General features: G+C 42.3%; 1 protein-coding gene across 6 annotated transcripts in view; it reads left to right on the plus strand.

Annotated features, from left to right (window-relative positions):
* RAD50 (RAD50 double strand break repair protein) overlaps nucleotides 1-14,470 on the plus strand; it is a 222,873-nt gene that overhangs the window by 62,633 nt on the left and 145,770 nt on the right. For all 6 annotated transcript variants that reach the window (XM_075209740.1, XM_075209742.1, XM_075209741.1 and 3 more), the window contains 3 exons: nucleotides 4,316-4,520; nucleotides 10,706-10,834; nucleotides 11,964-12,129. In XM_075209740.1, the coding sequence (XP_075065841.1) occupies nucleotides 4,316-4,520; nucleotides 10,706-10,834; nucleotides 11,964-12,129 (500 nt within the window). The remainder of the gene's footprint in view (nucleotides 1-4,315; nucleotides 4,521-10,705; nucleotides 10,835-11,963; nucleotides 12,130-14,470) is intronic.

A 14,470-nucleotide genomic window follows, 5' to 3' on the forward strand; every position in this document is an offset into this window, starting at 1 on the left:
CACACGGGCCCCTCTGCCCACATGGTTTACACACACAAGCACGGCCCCCTCTGCCCACATGCTTTACACACACACGCACGGCCCCCTCTGCCCACATGCTTTAAACCCACACACACACAGCCCCCTCTGCCCACATGCTTTAAACCCACACACACATAGTCCCCTCTGCTTACATGCTTTACACACACACGCCCCCCTTTGCCCACATGCTTTACACACACACACTTGCCCCTATACTTTACACACACACACACACACACGTGCCCCCTCTGCCCACATGCTTTACTTACACACACACACACACACACACACGCACAGCCCTCCTTTGCCCACGTGCTTTACACACACACGTCCCCCTTTGCCCACATGCTTTACACACACACACACACACACGCGCGCCTTCTCTGCCCACATGCTTTACACACACATGCCCCCTCTGCCCACATGCTTTACACACACACACACACACACACACACACACATGTACCCTCTGCCCACATGCTTTAAACACGCACGCTCGGCCTCCTCTGCTCACATGCTTTACACAGACAAACACACTCCTCCTCTGCCTACATGTTTTACACACACACACACACACACACACACACACACACACACACACACACACACACGCCCCCTCTGCCCACATGCTTTAATACCTTTTAAACTGTAACCCCTGAAACATCATGCCTACCCTCCCGCAAAATTAACATTGCGGAATCCCATTTGTTAGATGTAACCTTATTATAAGGACACGTCTGTGCTCTTAAAATATAAAACGGGTCTAGACACATTTCCCCAAAAATTAGGGGCCAGGAATTTTGTAACAAAAAACATGTGGCACACAGAGAGTAATTTACAAAATAGTGGAGGGTTTCAGCACAAACCAACAGTACCTAGCATGTACCAATAGTGCACAATACATTTACCCAGTATGTGCAAGTACACAACATGTATCACACAGAAACCACCATTTATCTGCCTTCTCAGCATGCATCCAGGACTGTGCAATTTTAATACTCTCTTCTGAAATTAAATGAATCCCCCCTCCTCCCCGGCTATTTCATATGTTTAATTAAATAGGTCTGTAATAGGATACATGCATTACTAACAGCTAGGTAACCTAGTGTTAACATAAAGCCAACTGTTTGAAAGAGTCTGTGTATACATGCTCTTGTTAACAATTGCAGCTATCTGGCACACATTGCTTAGGGCTAATTAAGACATCTACAGGTTATTTAGGTATTCATTTTCCATTCATATTTTTGTTATAATGTTATAGGTTGCTTCATTTTTACCAAGGAATTTCTTATGCCCAGTGTGCAGACACACTGCCCTTTCTTTTCATTTCAGCATGGCTCTAATTAGAGAAATTACAATTTTAGAGCAGGACGGGAGTTAAGGTGATGCTTGGAAAGACTTGCAGTGTAGTGTGTGTGACATTGTAGTAAGAGGACGGTGAGTGTGTGACAGGCTGGCAAGCCCCACAATGTCATACACTAAGCGGCTCGTGTTTTCCAGCTGTGAGTGCGAATATTGTGTGCTCCCCAAATACAGCTTTCTGTGCAGACAGGAGGGAAATGTACGTTGTTGTAAGGAATGCTGTGCCATGTTACTTGTTCTCATTCACTGCATACCTCCTTGGGTTTGAGCACAGAACACTTGTTCAACCCCTACCCTGAGAGAAACAAACTCGGAACTACAATAGTGGCGGAAAGTGTGTTTTGTGATCTGTTGCTAGTACAAGACATCTCTACAGGGGTATTGGGGGCTGAAATGAAAGTGGCACATTAATTTTATTTAGTTTGTAAAACAATGTATTAATCTCCCGCCTACAGCTTAGTGCAGGGAGTAAATTAACTGAGGTCACTGAGGGGTGGCAGGTTTAAACGGGCTCTGTTACAGATGCTTCTGGCATTGCAAGGACCTCTAAACTTTATAATGAGAGCGGTACCAGGGCTAAAAATGTTACTGTGTGTTCCACGCAACCCTAAAACCCCAGCCATCCTCTCTATAGCCGGCAAAAATGGCTATTTTCTCCTGCTAACAGAAGGAAATTTCTTTGTGAGGAAGGTCAGCCATGTTTGTACTCGCAAGTGAAGCCAGTCTGAGTACACCCGGCACACACCTCCATCTGACATGCGCAACGTTATGAAATTCTGTGAAATGCCCAGGCTTTAAAATGGGGCATATTTTACCAAATTGTAAAATAGCTTTCTCAGAATTTTAAACCCTCAAAGGCACTTCTCAGCCCTAATGGCTTTCTAACAAAACAACCCCCTAGTCTTTAAACCTGAACCTAAAACACTGAATTATGCTCTCCCAAAAAAAAAACCACAGAAAAACTGTGACTTTTGCAAAACAGGAAGTAGGAAAAACGGCGAGATTTTGAATTTTAGATTATCCCCAATTTGACATTTTTTATTCCTTTTTTTTGTTCTCCATTGGCATGCCAAATTTCAGCTTAATAGCGATAATACTTTCTAAAATGGAGCCCTTCAAACACCATGTCTCCCCTCTCGCAAAATTAACATTGTGGACTGCTGTTTGAGATTCAACCTTTAATATAAGGGCACAATTGTGCCCTTATAATAACCAGAAAAGTCAACACGATCCCAGCTAATATATGGCAAGTAATACTCAAGAGAGAATGTTACACATATCTCAATATCTGATTAAACAAAGAGTTCCAGAAAGGGAATCCAAACCTTTTCATGTAAAAGTTGCTTGGTCTTCCTACTATCCCAGTTGTGATGAATAATATTTGGCAGATACACTAACTAGAACATATTACTAGCATCATAAACGATCAATCCAAACATTTTCTATTGACCTGGTAGTCATGGTGTGATTATTTTACCCCTTGATTTCCTGCTCTCATCCTATGATGGCTATGTAAATGTTCAGAGAACTCGATCTCCTCTATGAAAATATCTTCCTTCCCCACTTATCTTTCCCATACTAGTATACCCTTCCTTCCATGTCTTCCTTCACTCTTCTCCTCTTGTCCTCTCCCCTGCTTCATTCGACTTTTCTGAGCTGAGATATTGCATTTACCCCAAACTTCGGCAACAGTGAAAAATGACATACATCACGATACAAAAATGGCCACCATCTTCATATGAAGGTAAATTAATATATAAAGTAATGGTGGTTTCTAACTACTAACTTTCAGCGGTAAGACACAATTTTTTTTATTTTTATTTTTTTAAAAAAAAGATCATGCAACCAGGTCTGGACCACTCCATATGGGTTGACCCAATATTAAAGACTGATATTGGTCCACCTCTTCAAGTAGTGATTTCAGCAAAAAAGAATTACTGCACTGTTGCCACATGCTAAATGGCTTGTTGAATGTTTCTTGTTCAATTTAGGGAAATAGGTCAAAATTTGCTGCAAAGTCTCACAAATTCCACTTCAGCAGTCATTAAATTAATGTCTTAGACAATATTAGTCAGTGCCACATTCTAAAAAAAAATATAAACCTCTTCAAATGTTAATGTTTTAAAGATGTCATTAGGGCCAGAAATTACTGAAATTTGAAAAATATAGACACTTTGATTAAGAATATGCAGATCAAAAAAGGAGAGCCAGCATTTCTGACTTACAGGAGATTGTGTTGTTGTAAAACAAAAGATAGTGCCTAAAGACATAACTGCCTTCCATCACCAAATGGTCATTGGACAATGGGAAATGCCCTGTGAGTAAAAAAACAATAGGCAAGAACAAAAGGAGGTTGTATTATAAGGCATCCAGAGTCTTATTGACAATATATGATCTACAGTATGTCTGTTACAAAAAATACAACATTGTATTTTGTATTCATATTGACTTTTATAAAAAATAACTGTAATTAGGTAATTAGAAATAGTTAATTGTTTTAAAGTGAAGTAAAAACCTCATAATTATTTTACGTGACTTAATAATACTTCAGAAAATTTGTAAAATACAATACCCTATTGAGCAACAATACATGACAAAGGAAAAAAAGATATTTAGACCTTTTTGGAGGAGAAAATGGCATTTCAACATTTTATTAGAATATCATGGTTGCTCTTGGCATACCTTTTTGCTAAAGCACTGCCTTTGTTAGGCTTAGTCACTATATTTAGTTACATTTGTAGTTTGCAGCATTTTTGTTTTTACATACCTTTTCATAAAAATACAGAATGCATAAAAAAGGTAACCATAAAACACTCTTATTTTCATTCTGTGTGAAGGATGCATGTTTTGGCGGAACCTAATATATGGATTTAACTGAAAATAGTGAAGTTAACTGCAATATTCTATTTCTAATGTGTTTTTGTCTACAAAGGTACATCAAAGCCTTGGAAACTTTGCGTCAAGTGAGACTGAAACAAGCCCAGCGCGTGAAAGAGTATCAAGTAGAACTCAAGTATCTGAAGCAGAACAAAGAAAAAGCCCGGGAAATCAAAGACAACCTCCAGAGTAAAGAAACACAGTTAGCAGCTTCCAGAGAAAATGTGAAGTCTATCAATAATAAACTTGAACCATTCAAAGTAAGTTTTAATGGTCAGGTCCTTTTACAAAGAGAAATATTCAGGTTTGAGGTAAAAACTCTTTCTCTCTCTCTCGCTCTCTATCTATCTATCTATCTCTCTCTCTCTCTATCTATCTCTCTCTCTCCGTCTCTCTCTCTCTCTCTCTCTATCTCTTTTTATCTCTCTATCTCTCTCTCTCTCTATCTATCGCTATCTATCTATCGCTATCTATCTCTCTCTCTCACATTCATAGAAGCGGATTCAGTTATGCACGAGGTTCCAATGCATGTTCTACAGTAAAGAAATCTTTTGGGATTTTTTGTTAGGATCTTTATGCGGTGCGAGCAAAAATGAACTAAAATTTCAATCCCAAATATCCGGCGAGGCTCCTACGAGACTACATACCGGTACTTAATAAATTCGTCCTAATAGTGTGCAAATTAGTAAAGTCATTTTTCTTCATTTATTTAAACTCTTTATAATAAATTTTTGTGTAACATCTTTTTTAGTAAGTTTATGTTTTTGGTTTTTTTAAGATTTGTTTATTAAAAGTCATGAACATGAAGGCAGAAAAAATTGTAATGATTACAAAGAAAAAAAACAGCATATACATAGCTTGCTGCTGTATAAGGAGATGAGGTAGAACCAGTTGAATAGTTTGTAAAGTTGTGGTAAGAGAAAAGAGATGAGAAGAAAGGGGTGGGCGAAAAAAGAGGCGCATCAGTATAGAGAGAAAAAGAGATGAGTAGTGAGGGGAGGGAAGAAGAGAGAGCACAGTGGAAGAAAGGTAGGAGGCGGCATGGCTGAGACCGCAGAGGGAGGAAAAAGGAAGTGGGGAGGTTAGGTATGTTTAGGAGACTATAGCACTCACTATTTTAGGGGAAGGGAGAACGGTATTGAAAGAGGGTTAACCAAGGGTCCCATACTTTATTGAAAGATTTAGAGGAACAATTAATGTTGCTCGTCATAAATTCCATGCGGTGGACATGCCAAGCACGGCTGATAATTGATGAGAGGGGTGCGCAGCTTATTTCCAGTCTGCGGCTATTTGGCAGGTGGTGGATTAGATGAGGTGTTGTGCAAGTTTATTTTGATGACTAATTGCAGTGGGGAACCAGAGGGGCAGAAGAAACAATTTAGAGTTGAGTGGGACATATATTTGGATCAGGGCTTGGATAAGATTTTTAATGTCTAGCCAGAATTGGGCTAGTTCTGGATAATCCTGCCTGATGTGAAGAAACGTGCCCATGCCAGCACCAATTTGTGGAATCTGGCAACATCCTGTGGAGGCAGGTTGGGACATAGTAGCATCTGTACAGGAGTTTATAAACGTTTTCCTTGATCTTAACACACATTGAGCTAGAGGCGACATTCCCACGGATTTAGGCCTAGTCATTCTTATCCAGGAAGACACCCAGATCATGTTCCCATGCCAATTCATGAAGGTCCCGACTAGGTTCGGATGTGAGAGTGAGCTCAGAGTATATAGTGGAAATTATGACAGGAGTGGATGCTCTGCGCAGGCACAGTGTCTCAATCGTGGCAAGCGGGCACGCATTGAGGCATGATTTGACCGAGATATGCGTATCTGATGATATTGGTAAAAGTATTTAGTGGGATATCTATGGCCAATTGAATGTCTGAAAATTGTGGGAAGAGAGTAGAGCCGGATAGATCATGTAGTTAACAGACACCCTGGGAGTGCCAGGGTGGCAAACACGGAGGGTAGCGAACCCGATAGGAATTCTGGAGAATTAAATAGGGAAATAATTGGTGAGGGGTGTGGAGAGAAACTTTAACGTCTAGGCGAGGAGTACCAAATTGCTAGGGACTGTGCGATTGTCGGATGGGTCACGACCTGCTTGGGGGACGAGCCCACGGGTGCCAGAGGTGTGTAGCAGGGGGTTTGTAGACCCAAATCTTCAGCCTCAACAGACACCCAAACCCTAGAGGCCATGTTACCGCACTATAAAACACATTGAGTGAAATGGGCAGATAGGTAATAACATTTGAAATTCGAGATGCCCAGGCCACTACCCCGAGAGGACCCCTGTTGGATACGCAACAGCACTCGCTGTCATTTCCCTGGCAAAATAAATTTAGAGGTGGTATACTGTAAGAATTTGAATACATAGGGTGGGATACGAAAGGGAAGAGTCTGGAAAAGGTATAACAAGTGCGGAATGATGGTCGTTTTCACTGCGTTATTTCCTATCCAGGAAATGTACTGGCAACGCCAGGACAGGAGATCACTTGGGAGAGGGTGTAAGGGAAGTTTGCTTGGAAGAGCTGGTGATGGCGCTTCATTAAAAAGACACCTAGATAATAGAGTTTCTTTATTCACCAATTGAAGGGGAATTGTAATTCTAAAAGGGATTTGTCTGATTGGGGAATGTAGAAGTCCAACGTCTCAGTTTTGTCAGGATTGATTTTGTACCCTGGAAAATGGCCGTAAGTGTCTAGTTCGAAGACAAGGAAGAGGGATGTGGTGGGTTGAGAGATACTCAGAATGTCATCCACGTACAGAGCTAGTTTGTGGTCTGTTTTGCCAACCTGGATACCAAAGATCGCCTTATTTGCATGAATCCTGGCAGCCAGGGGCCCAATCACCAAAGCAATGATCAGTGGGGAGAGTGGGCATTCTTGTTGTGTACCATTCGAAATATTAAAGGGTAGAGAAATGAACCCATTGGCTGAAACCATTGAGAATGTTTTGAGAATGACACAAATATTGGTTTTCACAAAGTCTGCTGCCTCAGTTTTTATGAAGGCTATTTTCATATACTCCAGAATGTTATGAAGAGTGATCAGATGAATTGCAATTAATTTCAAAGTCCCTCTTTACCATGACAGTGAACTTTATCCCAAAAACATTTACACTGCATTTCAGCCCTGCCACAAAAGGTCCAGCAGACATCAGGTCAGTGATTCTCTAGTTAACACAGGTGAGAGTGTTGACGCCGAAAAGGCTGGAGATCACTCTGTCATGCTGATTTGAGTTAGAATAACAGACTGGAAGCCTTAAAAGGAGAGTGGTGCTTGAAATCATTGTTCTTTCTCTGTTAACCATGGTTACCTGCAAGTAAACACGTGCAGTCATCATTGCTTTGTGTCTCGACCCCACCTCTCTCTCAAACTATCGCCCCATCTCTCTTCTCGAATTTGCCTCCAAAATACTTGAGAGGCTCGTCTGCAGCCGCTTCTCCACCTACCTCTCTGATCACTCCCTCCTTGATCCTCTCCAATCTGGCTTCCGCCCCCTCCACTCCACTGAAACTGCCCTGGCTATAGTCACCAACGATCTCCTATCTGCCAAAGCCACTTCTCCCTTCTCATTCTCTTGGATCTCTCAGTGGCCTTCGACACAGTTGACCACCCGCTCTTGCCCGTACCTTCTCCGTCTCCACCTCTGGATCTATCTCCCTTCCAGTAGGGGTCCTCCAAGGCTCTGTTCTCTGACCCCTACTGTTCTCTCTTTACACCTCTTCCCTGGGTGAACTCATCAGCTCCTTTGGTCTCAAGTACCACCTTTATGCGGATGACACCCAACTCTACCTTTCCTCTCCCGATCTCTCTCCCTCCCTCCTCTCCAGGGTGTCCGCCTGCCTCTCCGCCATCTCCTCCTGGATGTCCTCTAGATTCCTCAAACTTAATCTCACTAAAACCGAACTTATTTACTTTCCCCCCACTCACTCCCCCCTCCCCTTCCGACCTTTCTATCACCGTTCTCAACTCCTCTATTTCCCCTGTTTCTCAATTTCGCTGCCTCGGCGTCACCCTGGACTCCTCTCTCTCCTTTGCCCCTCATATCCCCTCTCTCGCTAAATCCTGCCGCTTCCAGCTGCGCAACATCACACGCATTCGGCCCTTCCTCTCCCAAGATGCCACTAAAGCTCTTGTCCACTCTCTTATTATCTCCCGCTTGGACTACTGTAACCTCCTCCTTACTGGCCTCCCCCGCTCTCCTCTCGCTCCCCTTCGCTCTGTACTCAATACTGCCGCTCGGCTCATTTTCCTTTCTCGCCGTTCCTCTTCTGTCTCACCCCTCTACCAATCCCTCCACTGGCTCCCCATCCCCTACAGAATCGTGTTCAAGCTCCTCACTCTTACTTTCAAGGCCCTCTCCAACTCCACTGCTCCCTACCTCTCCAACCTAATCTCCATTCACGCTCCATCCCGCCCTCTGCGTTCGGCTAACGACCGCCGCCTCTTTTCCCCCCTGGTTACCTCCTCCCATGCTCGCATCCAAGACTTCTCCCGCGCTGCCCCTCTCCACTGGAACCAGCTCCCCCGCTCCATCAGAACTTCCCCCAACTTGTCCAGCTTCAAACGGGCCTTAAAAACCCACCTTTTCCTTAAAGCCCTCCAGTCCCCCACCTAATTGACCTCCTCCTGGTGTCCCCCTCCCACTCCTGCCCTCCCTCCTGTCCCCCTCTTACATCCCTCCTTTTCTTTCTCCTCTCCCCTCCTCTCCGTCTGAGCGTCCGTTCTCCCCATTCCCTCTTCCTACCATTGCGTCTCTGTCCGTCCTACCCTCCCCTTAGATTGTACGCTCCTTCGAGCAGGACCTCCTGTCCTTCTGTTCTCCACCACCTTAACTCTGCTCTCCAGCTCCTTGTCTCTTCCGTGAGGTCCTCCTGCCCTTCTACCCCCTTCTCTACCCCGCTGGGGGCTCTCACCTCTCATCTAGCTGTACATCGAGCTTCTGAGTTACTATGCTTTTTGTTAACTGTACCGTGCTGTCTCACCCTGTATTGTGTTTCTGTCTGTCCCTGTACGGCGCTACTGATACCTAGTGGCGCCCTATAAATAAAAATTAATAATAATAATAAAAAGGGCTTCACAGTAAGGATATTGCTGCTAGCTAGTAAGATTGCACCTAAATTAACCATTTATCGGATCAAAAAGGAAAGAGATTCAATAGTTGTGAAGAAGGCTTCAGGGTGCACAAAAACGTCCAGCAAGCACCAGATCCGTAACCTATATTTAATTTAGCTGCAGGATTGGGGCACCACTAGTGCAGAGCTTGCTCAGGAATGGCAGCAGGCAAGTGTGAGTGCATCTGTACGCACAGTGAGGCGAAGACTTTTGGAGGATGGCTGGTGTCAAGAAGGTCAGCACAGAAGTCACTTCTCTCCAGGAAGAACATCAGGGACAGACTGGATTGGACTGCTGAGTACTGGGATAATATCATTTTCTCTGATCCCCTTTCAGATTGTTTGGGGCATCTGGAAAAACGCTTGTCTGGAGAAGAAAACGTGAGCGCTACCATCAGTACTGTGTCATGCAAACAGTAAAGCATCCTGAGACCATTCATGTGTGGGGTTGCTTCTCAGCTAAGTGAGTGGGTACACTCGCAATTTTGCCTTAGAATACAGCCATGAATAAATAATGGTACCAAAACATCCTCCAAGAGCAACTTCTCCCAATCATCCAAGAACAGTTTGGTGACGAACAATGCCTTTACCAGTATGAAAGTGTTATCACTTTTGCCTTATGGCAAGGTGCAAAGTGGCTCGGGGATCAAAACATTGAAATTTTGGGTACATGACCAGGAAATTTTGCGGACCTTAATCCCATTGAGAACTGGTCAATCTTCAAGAGGCGGGAGGAAAAACAAAAACCCACAAATTCTGAGAAACTCCAAGCATTGATTAGGCAAGAATGGGCGGCAATCAGTCAGTATGTGGTCCAGAAGTTGATTGACAGCATACCAAGACGAATTTCAAAGGTCTTCAAAAAGAAGGGTCAACACTGCAATTATTGACTCTTTGCATATACTTAATGTAATTGTCAATAAAAGCCTTTGGCACTTATGAAATGCTTGTAATTTTACTTCAGTATACCATAGCAACAACTGACAAAAAAGTCTTAAAACACTGAAGCAGGAAACTATTTGAAAACCAATACTTGTCATTCTCAAAACTTTTGGCCATGATTGTAGATCCCCATCGTTCCAGTGCCCTCAATGGACTTCGACAAAATTATTTAATGGGAATACAAAAATTCCTTTATTCATGTATTTTAGTTTTGAACAATTATGTGATATTGTTTTATTTACGTTTAAAAGGCAAAATTTCAACTTGATTCTCTTTTAAAATACTCCTCAGGGTTCAAATTCTACAGAATAAGATACTATCGTGAACATTTCACCTTCAAGTTATAAATTAAATGTCAATTTCTTGTTATTTGTTCCATTTCAGAGTCGTTTGGCCGACGTCCAGAAGAACCGCTCTAAAGTAGCAAAACTTGACCATGATATTGAATCTTTGGACAGCAGGGAAAGGACAATGGAAAAAGATAATCAAGATTTAGAAGAGAAAATTGAGAAGGTTTGTTAACAATGTTTATCATTGTTACGTCATGTTTTGTCCTTTCATATATAATATCTGTTACAAACAAGTAATCCAATCTATTCATCGACTTGTCTAATGTACCATTATGGCAATTCAAGTAAGGCTTTATGTTTCCATGTAACCTAAATGGAGCATGTTTCTTAGAGCAGTTGGGTGACCTCTCAACTGCAGTGCATGGAATTGTATGTGCCATTTGTTATACTCCGTCTTTACTGTTACCGTACCCACTCCTTTGTTTCGCAAGGAGAGCGTGACTCAGTAAGTGTAAATGGTGCCGGGTTCTTGATTGCTCTTTTTTGTGAAAAATAAACTTGCTCGATCTGTAAAGTGTACAGAGAGAGCAAATTCGAGTACAATATAGTGTGTAAAAGCAGATATAGCACTGGTGTGTATGGGAGAGTGACAAGCCCAACTGGACACAATGCACTGTCTTTGCTTTCTGTTTCTCAGGCTCACTCCATCTGTACGTGTCCTATTTTTTGGCACCCAGGATAAATAAGCTACGTCTCGGAAGTATAGATCTTCTTTAAGTGCTCTATAAACCCTGACTATCTTAATAGAAATTTTTAGTATTATCCATTCATTGTGATGTATGTACAGAAAATTTGTTTTTTTAAGGATCATAAAGCAGCATGCTACATAGTTTTATCTTTTTATTTTAAATTGCAGTTAAGCACCTTTTAAATATGTATAATTTTTCTTTGCTATTCTCCTACAAATCTGTATCTCCTCTTCAAAATCTCTCTGGAGGGAGATCAAGTATGGCTGCCATAGGTGCTCATAATAACATGTGATGGCAGAGGGGGATAAAGGAGGGGGAGAATGTCACAGTGAAAACAGAGCTCAGAGGGACATTCCAAAGCACCACTGCTCACTACATCATGTTACTGTGATTACCATGGTGGTCCCATAACACTATGGAAAATCTGCAGAATTATCATCCATTAATAGTAGTGTGAAGAAATAATCCAAATACAAAGGTAATTACAAAGCTTATAGCCTGCCACAGTTATATATATTAAATAAAATAAATCATTGGTTTGCTTCTTTAAATGGGTAGCTTATTTTTATTTGCTTTATATAATGTGGACTGCTGTGGTTTTAGGTTTTCCAAGGAACAGATGGAGAGCTAAATGAGATGTACCATAACCACCAAAGAACTGTGAGAGAGAAGGAGAGGAAGCTGACTGAACACCAGCGTGAAATGGATCGAGCAATCAAAGATGGCCAAAGATTGAACAGAGAAAAGGGGGAACTGCTTGTCCAGCAAGGTCATTGGGCTTGTTTTTTTTTGTTTTTTTTTGTAGAGCTTTATACAATTGCACAGTATTTTAACACTCTTTATTTTTACACGTTTGGTGTCTAAACTGTTAAAATCTCATCCATTTCATCTTTAAGGGCTGTACGCACCGAATAAGGACAATAGACCCGTTAATTCTGGCAACCTTGTAAAGTAGTCTGTTACAGTATTGTTATTATTTTTTAGTGCTTCTTGTGGAGCACAGCCATAATCATCTATTATGTTTTTTGGTGAAGTAATAAGCCATTCAAACATTCCTTGAAATACCTGTGTATTCTCTGAATGTGAATCCATGTGTGTGTGAAATGCAGCTGTTGCTTGCATTAAAACTATTTTCTAACAATAGGATAAAACAAAAGTCACCAGTAAGGTTTAATAGTGATTATCTTCCTTTATTGTAAAGGGTCTTTCATCACATAAGACCTTTTCAGTTTAATGTTTTATGGTTTTCAGCATTTTTTTTTTTATTTGAAACATTCTCTATTATTTCTCTTTCATCCAGTCTGGGGGACACTGCTTACCATGAATTGTGGAGGGAGCTTGGGGAGTTGGCACCTAACTAGTTAACTTTTAGTACTGCCGACAGACCCCTCCCCTCTACAATCCCCCTGCCTTTTCCTCTTCCTGTCAGTTTTTTTTAGGTGCCCATGGAGTTGGGCAGTGTTTTAGTACTGTAGGTAATTTTTAACTTTTATTTTATTCTTTTAATTTATTTTTTTTACAGGTGGCAGAGCTGGAGTGTGTTCTAATATAGAGAACACACTCACAGCAGGGCAGCGCAGGCACTACCCTGTCAGATGAGAGCCAGCGGCTCTCACTGACAGGGACAGGAGGAGAGAAGAAGAATGGGTGCCTGAATTAGGAGTGACAAGCGGTCTCACGGACCGCTGTCACTCCTGGAGCCTCTCCGATAACTGGCGCTGCCACTGCAGGCATAGAGCGCCGGTTATCGGATATTGCATTGGCGGCGGCCATCTTGGAAAACGGAGGAGAGGAAAAGGGGGCTATACCAGGATCCCCCCTCATACATAGGAGGGGGCATCAGGTATTATCCGCTGCGGAGACCTCCCCTGGAGGTCTCCACTACTCTGCCACATAATACTTTAAATTTTTATTTTGAATACAGAATCGCTGCAGAGGCAGCATTACTGAAGGGGGGGAGCTAACACATAGAGCTCCCCCTCCTTCCAGAGAGAGAGATGGTTTATCCCAGTCTTCTGGCGTCAAGGAGAAGCCAGGGAAGAGAGAACAGATCTGAGGGAGCAGGCACCAGGATACTACTGTTGGACTTCTCCCCTGTTTGGCCTATGGGCTAAGTATCGGATTTATTTAAACACATACTCTGTATTGCTGTGTACAAGTGGGCTAGTAGGGGTTATATTATAGTTCTCCTACTTGCTTAAGTATTATATTGTGTTTAAAATATCACAAGTACAACTTTTATATCTAGATTAGTTGATTACTTGTAGTTTTACATTTTTCTCTCCACACATTTATATCTCTCTCTCTACTCAGCTAAATTTAACAATTTAAGTCTGTGTGTTTGGTGTGCCTTCCTTTATTAAGAAATGTCAGATAAGGGAAAGGGCCCTATTGCAAAATATTTTACATGTTCTAAATGTAATGTAAAATTACCTTGTGGGCAGAAGGACCCGTTGGCGCTCTGCTCTGTCTGCGAGGCAGGGGTCCCCCCTGCGCAGGCCCAGCATATTTCAGCCCCACTGACGGAGGAACCGGCCTGGGTAACCTCCCTGACACAGTCGGTTTCCTCTTTAGCACTGATGGTTTTTCAATCTAATCAATTGCGATCTACTGTGGCTACTTCAGTGGCTAATAATACTAGTACTCAGTGGGGCCTCCCTGTTACACAGGTTCTATTGAAACGTCTATACCAGGACCTTCCTCTTCTCATACAGACCAAGCCCCTGTTCCCACAGCACCGGCATGGTCTGCAGCATTTATAAAGGGTTTGGATAAACTAAACCAGTTACTTGAATCCCCAAACATTCTGCCTGCTAAAAGAAGGAGGCCTAGATCTGATAATGTCCTTATGGTCCTTTCAGACTCTGAGGAGTTTTCAGAGGAAGAGGGGGAAATTAATTCTGATCCTGACCAGGTTCAACCTTTGGGACAGGAAGAAAGCTCTAAAAGCCAATTTATTAATGATTTGGTTTTTAGCAGTGAGACAAGCTTTGGACCTCCCAGAAGCGGAGGATACTACTCCTAGAGACAGAAGTCTATTTAAGAAGGCCAAAAGAAAGGCTATCTGTTTTCCCCCTTCCGTAGAACTTAAGGATATTGCAGAAGGAACA

Source organism: Mixophyes fleayi, chromosome 4 (assembly GCF_038048845.1).
Source record: "Mixophyes fleayi isolate aMixFle1 chromosome 4, aMixFle1.hap1, whole genome shotgun sequence".
Classification (NCBI taxonomy): domain Eukaryota; kingdom Metazoa; phylum Chordata; class Amphibia; order Anura; family Limnodynastidae; genus Mixophyes; species Mixophyes fleayi.